The sequence below is a fragment of the Lactuca sativa genome, chromosome 8, assembly GCF_002870075.4.
Source record: "Lactuca sativa cultivar Salinas chromosome 8, Lsat_Salinas_v11, whole genome shotgun sequence".
Classification (NCBI taxonomy): domain Eukaryota; kingdom Viridiplantae; phylum Streptophyta; class Magnoliopsida; order Asterales; family Asteraceae; genus Lactuca; species Lactuca sativa.
In genome coordinates this window covers 116,107,141-116,113,550 of record NC_056630.2, presented here as the reverse complement: position 1 = coordinate 116,113,550, position 6,410 = coordinate 116,107,141, and the positions used below count along the sequence as shown (strand labels likewise).

Here is a 6,410-nt window from a genome sequence, read left to right as displayed (position 1 = left end):
GGAATAAATGTTAATTTGTTAAAAATAAGCTTCTAATGAAATTAGAAAAATAATTATAAAGATAAGTTTTTTGTTAAATAAAGTTACAACATAAGTTTAATCATAGTGGTTGGTGCCTAAGAAGATTATTTATACACTTACAGATCCATGGTGAACAATTAAGATCAAGAATGTTCATTATTTGGATAAATGAGATATAATAAGATGACATATTTACGAAAACACAATAAACGGAAATGAGAACAAGGGTTTGCAAGATAACCCTTAATTAACGAAATAAACATAATCTTTTTATTATGCATGCAAAAGATATTATTACAAAGAAGCTTTTCAAATAAAGATCTAAAGAGAGAATTATAAACTGGAGAGTGTTTCAGTGAAATTTATTGCATTTATCCACACCAAAATTAATTAATCAAATAAATTAGTCGGTTAATCCTGCGCTAAATTGTTGGCTTGTTAGGGAAATCATGTCTTTACCGAACTCTTCTTGGCCATTGAACGTCCACGAAGTGCTCGAACAGTAATTATATTCCCATGTAAGTGAAGGTACTGCTATTTCGCTATAAGGATCAAAAACTGGTTTTATACTATGATCATCTTCTAATAAATCTAAATCTATATCCTTCCATATATCATCCATTGAGCAATACCCTTCGTGTCCTTCACTAGAATCACTAACCCTGGTAGCAGCTTTCTTGAAACTATTATTGTTGTTCTTGTTTTTGCCTTTCATAACACTAAACATTTCGACTCCCCCAGTGTCATAAAAACTTCGTTCTTTGGTCTCAATCATTGGCATGGAATCAATGGTAGGATTGCTGGTACAGATTGATGATGAAGACGAACTGTGTGAGAAAGATGGAGATGGAGATCGAGATAATGATGTTCTTTTCTTCTCTTGAGCTTTCTTTCGCATATGAGTTCTCCAGTAGTTCTTGATCTCATTATCAGTTCTTCCTGGTAGTTTTCTTGCAATTTTTGACCACCTAAAATGTTAAATATTAAACTTAAACCTAATATTATTACTTAATGAAGTTGCCATATACAGTATATGGTAACTAATTGATCATCACTATTCAGAAAAGGAATATGAGCTCATGAAATAAAAGTAAACTTAGAACAAATGGAATAAATAATTCTTCGATTGGTTCCAAATATAGAAATATATATTTAAAAAAAGTTGTTTGTAGAGTGAGACATCCATTAAGAAAGAAGGAAAACGCCAATTTATGGAAAATAAAATATTTATATTTTATAGAAATATAATATTCCCGCCACATATTAAAATATACTATTTAATTCCTCAAATAACTTTATAAAAGTATTTATTTATCTATTAAATATTTAAAATTTAAAATACGCTCACAATATATTTTTCTGATACATATGAATTACATAACTTTTCTTGCTATCTCGTGAAAAATTATAGTATTTTTTGTTTACATTTTTATTATCATGATTGCAAATATATTTTCTTCAAACAAACTTAAATTCCCTGAAATTTGTTGAGGCTTGATTGATATACATAATTAATCACTGGAAAATCTGTATAATTTAAGACAAATGGACGGAAGAAAAAAAAACGCACATATTGAATAAAAAAAATAGAAAAAAACGTACACTGCTAAGTGCTAAATCTTTGCAAAGAGCATAGTCCAACTGCAACACTCAAACTAAAATTATTTTACAAATTATTTTAATTAGATAAAATTTGAAAATCAACTATTGATTTACTTATTTTCTTAAAGAAACATAAAGAGAATACTCATATAGAATCATAATTATAACAATAAAAAACAATAAATGGATCAAACCTGTTGCCAAATTTAGAATGAAGTTCAAGAACAAGCCGCTCTTCATGAGGTGCCATCTTTCCTCTTTTGAGACCTGGATGCAGATAATTAACCCATCTCAGTCTGCAACTCTTTCCTGTTCTTTTCAAACCTGAGAATCAAAAAACCGCAACAAAAATAATCCCCAAAAAATGATTTTTTGGGGTTATACACAAGAAAAAACGTTAATTGTTTTTATGAACAAACATAAATATATTTTGATGCTTTTTTTCCTTAATTTTGCAGCCTAAGGGCCTATAGTTTCTTTTTTTTTACTCCCGCCACCTTCAAACCTGAAACATTTGCTATGAAGTCCCATCGTCGATCTCCAAACATATGAACGTGAAATACCAATTGATAATCTTCATGTTCTGTCCATGGACCTTTTCGCATCGTTTCGTCTTCTTGCACCATATTTTCTCTCTCTAGAATTTGAGTTTTTATCGTGTTGCAAGTGAGTTGGAATTGAAATTAGTGTTGGTGGAGGTTATTTATAGTGATGTTTTTCTATACTTTTTTTGTGGGTGGGAATGTAGAATTTTGTGATAATGTTTCATATTCAATGGCAAATTCTAAACAAATGAAAAAATCTTTTTGTTTCAAGATAAATTCAATACATTTTTGTTTTAAAAGTATTTGTTTTTAAACTGATCTTTTTTTTTTAATTATGATGTGTTTAGCTGAAAACTGAAAGTTAATAGCTTTAATTTTGTTCTTGTCAACCCAAAATATGTTTAAATCATTGACCTACCATATTATATGTTTTGCTTTATGTTTTAGGATTATCGTAGATTTTTTTATATGTATGATTAAATGTTTACACTCCAGTATTTGTAAATCTAATGTTACATTTATTTTGGAACGTATCATAATATTATTATCTTTTTTTTCAAAGATAAATAGGCCATTTTATTAGACACGTAAAGCTCAAGACTATAGATGGCATCATGGCAAAATAAGTTGGGTTGATTAATGGGTCAAAGTGGCAATTGGTGCTTATATATATAAAATATATTTTTGTCCAATTTAATATTATTATAAATAATTAGTGTTCTTTATATGATTAAAATTATTTTATTATTATATTTACTCTAACTATTTTGATAACATTAATTAGAAGGTTTTATTCATTATGCATATATTTTTATTGATTTAATTTATATTTGCATATTAGTTGAAAAGTTAAAAATTACTTGATATGACATAAAATAACATTTAAGATAATGAGTTTCTTTTAATTAATTAAGGATATATTTGAAATATTTTTTTTTTGAAAAAACTAATATAACTAGCTTGTTTATAAACTAGTTTATAAATTGGTTGTTGCTTATTAAACATTACAACTTTAAAAAAAAAAAAAAAAAAAAAAAAAAAAAAAAAAAAAAACACTAATTCTGGTTCCCCAAACACGATCTTTAGCTTCTTTAACCCATTTTTATTTTAGCTACATGTAATATATATATATATATATATATATATATATATATATATATATATATATATATATATATATATATATATATATATATATATAGTCTTAAGGAATAGTTAAGTTCTGCCCATTCAAAATTTTGCCACATTACTTTCTCATATTTACATTTTGGTCCTTTGACCTGCTAGTGAATGTCAGCTTCCATGTCTTGGACACGTGTTTTCTTCCTGTGCAGATCACTATCTCCTGCTGCCTTTCTCATCCTTCTTTAGCTAACGCCATGCACACGGTTTTATCATTTTCTGACAAAGGGTTTTCTCCCCGTTTCTCTTATAGATCTCAACCCTCTTCTCCGTCGTTTGCACTTTTCTTGTTATCCTTCACCATTGTATACCCATTCTTCCATCGTTACAGGTGGTCGTGTCGACGTCCGTCTCCACCGCTTTTGTTACCAATCTTCTTCTACATCGTGCTTTCTTTCTTCAAAGAGGGAAGGCCCACATAGAGAGTGCAGTTGTTGGTGGTACGGCGACATGGGGTCCCGACGGCAAAGGATGGAGATGACGATCGTTATCACCGCCTTTGCTCAGCCCCATCACTTCACCTGCCAAATTCTAGGTCAATTTCATCTGACTTTTCATTCTCCCTTACTAATTCAACACTAAGGTTTTTTTTCTTACTTTGTAAATGATTCCTTCCCATTATTTGGAATTCCGATCATTTGGAATTAAAAATGGGTTCTTCAAATGTTATTGCATGATATGAAATTTGGAAGTTGATTTGGTTGCTCTTACTTGCAGGTTGTGGATTGTACCGGTTATAAATTTGAAATCTATGAGATTCCACTTTACTTTACCTCAGTTCTTACTTCATTATATTTCATTTAGATTATCATAATTTCAAAATGCTTTTTAATTATTTCTTTAATATTTGTAAATATTTTATATATTAGGATCTTGCATTTGACCTATCTCTATCTGAAGTGTTGGGAGAGCTTCTTGCATATCTAATTGTGAGTATTTTTTAACTTTCTAAATTGTGACATAATGTTGTTTTCCTGTAAAATGTGGGATATGCTTTCACTGTTTTTTTTTCCAAATAAAGAGTCTAATTGGTGATGATTCTGATGTTTCTTCTTCACCACAGCATTGGAGGAACTTTGTAAATCAACAAAGTAAGTTTTTCTTTCACAAACTAGTATTATATCTATTGGATTTTTATTTCTTAAAGTTCTTGCTGTAAATTAGTGGTTAAACTACTCAAATTATACAATGAACATAATTTTAGAAATAGATGGTATGCAAAATTGTATGAAAATTGTGCAAGCTCCTGATTCTGGTAGCCATGTGATATGTAACGCCCGCAGATCCGGGCTAGTCAATTAAGACACAATAAACGGCAAAAATGAATTTTTGATAGAAGGTTATTTATAATAAATAATCTTAACTAAGTTTTAATATATGTCACAAGGGTTCCGTACATATAAAAACGCCGAAATCTGAGTTATAACGAAGAAGTTACGATCTGTCGAAGTTTCACGACAAAACCGGCACGACACTACGTGACGTAAAAAGCGAGTTTACGATAAAGTACTTTTTAGCCTTAGCAATAAATGAAATTCGTAGCATACGTTCAAAACGAGAGCATGCATAAAAAGAATGCCAAAATCTGACTTCGTATGTGGAAGTTATGATTTTTCCAAGTTTCGGTTTAGCAATGTAAATGCCAGTGTTCGAATAGTAGATCGAACATTTTTAGCAGAAACAACCTAAACGAGAATCGAAGATCTCGTTAATAGGAGCTCAACGATAAAAAGACAGACGGAAACGGACATCAGACAACAAAGTTATGAATTTTTAGAGGACTTTTCCTGTCCCGGCCTGTTAAAAATACAACTTTAAAAATAAAGTCAAAATTAGCCGATAGAATCTAAATAAACGTTGTAGAGTACGTCTCTACCTACGCGTGGATATAAAGAACGTCGAAAACAGAGCTCGTATGCGAAAGTTATGAATTTTAAAAGTCGGAGATGCAATCTGCAAAGCTGTCCGAGGAGGAACGCCCCACGTAGAGGAAGGAACGTGCAGCGTTCGGATACTAGGCCTCGGTTCGGCCACATCGCTCCAGCCGAAGGATGACACGTATGTACGAACCTCGGATACCGGCCCCGCTCCTACGCGCTGCATACGAGGGTACACCCTACGTACCAGGAACGCCCAGCATACCTCTGCAAGAACGCCCCATGTAGACCGAGGCTTCGGCCTATATAAGGAGGTGCGAGGTCAACCGATTTTCTCACATCTTTCACTCTTTCTTTCTCTCTCTACTCTCTCTCTCTCTCTCTCTCTCTAAACCTCTCCAACCACCCCCGAAGCCTAGGAAACCTCCCTGACACTAGAAGAAAGCCCCTGAGCGCCCGAAGGCTTCGAGAAAAAGAGTTTTTCGGTTTAGAAACTCTGCCCCCATAGATTCCAGTTTTTAAGCAAACCACCCGGTTTCGTCAAAGGAAACCATATTTTTAAGAAGCAAAGCGTTTTCCAAGTTGGAATCATCACTTTATCATGTGAGTGCATAGTCTCTTTCATGAACATGATTTTAATACAAGTATTAATTAAAGTATTAAATATATGTTAAAGAGTTAAATATTTGTTAAAGAGTTTATGTGTGAGTGCATAGTAACTTACACATAGATATGAAGTATTTTATATAAATTATGTGCTATGTGTTCATATTATCTGTTTACTTGAGATCTATGTTGGATGAAATATCTAAACTTCTCTCTTCAGATTTAAGTTTTTTCTTTTCAAACCTAAACTTTTCTTTTTTTAGATCTAAACTGCATATGTATTTTATACATGAGATCGATGCTGGATGAAAGATTTAAACTTAGTTTTTCAGATCTAGATCTTTATTCTTCATATTTGAACCGTATATGTATTTTCTTTTCATAACTAAACTTTTTCTTCAGATCTGAATTATATATGTATTTTATATCTACGAATATGTTGGGTAGAATATGGGTAGATGAAATAGTTGGTTTTGATACTGCCTGAAATACATGTTAAGAGCATATCTAATAAATATATGATGATTTAGGATACAGAGTAGACCTAAATAAATTAAGAGGGATATTGGGTAGTATC

The 6,410-nt window shown here is 31.3% G+C and overlaps 1 protein-coding gene across 3 annotated transcripts; it reads right to left on the bottom strand.

Moving 5' to 3' along the window:
- Nucleotides 1-268: 268 nt before the first annotated feature.
- LOC111909458 (transcription factor MYB48) lies at nt 269-2,310 on the bottom strand. 3 transcript variants are annotated; one of them, XM_023905285.2, is made up of 3 exons: nt 2,129-2,310; nt 1,818-1,947; nt 269-989 (listed from the first exon to the last, which is right to left on the bottom strand). In XM_023905285.2, the coding sequence occupies exons 1-3, from the start codon at nt 2,247-2,249 to the stop codon at nt 425-427; spliced, it is 816 nt and encodes a 271-aa protein (XP_023761053.1). In that variant the 5' UTR covers nt 2,250-2,310; the 3' UTR covers nt 269-424. The 3 variants fall into 3 exon arrangements, 1 of the variants encoding a protein (XP_023761053.1); XR_006185864.2 differs by adding an exon at nt 1,624-1,676 and having other exon boundaries at nt 787-989; nt 1,818-2,272; XR_006185865.2 differs by adding an exon at nt 1,624-1,662 and having other exon boundaries at nt 787-989; nt 1,818-2,272.
- Nucleotides 2,311-6,410: the final 4,100 nt, after the last annotated feature.

Bases quoted from the DNA above. Each gene is read 5' to 3' on its own strand.
- LOC111909458 (XM_023905285.2), bottom strand. From the start codon at position 2,249: ATGGTGCAAGAAGACGAAACGATGCGAAAAGGTCCATGGACAGAACAT. The intron at 1,948-2,128 runs GTTTGAAGGTGG...TTTGATTCTCAG, and splicing joins CTTCATAGCAAATGTTTCAG to GTTTGAAAAGAACAGGAAAG. The intron at 990-1,817 runs GTTTGATCCATT...TTAACATTTTAG, and splicing joins CATTCTAAATTTGGCAACAG to GTGGTCAAAAATTGCAAGAA.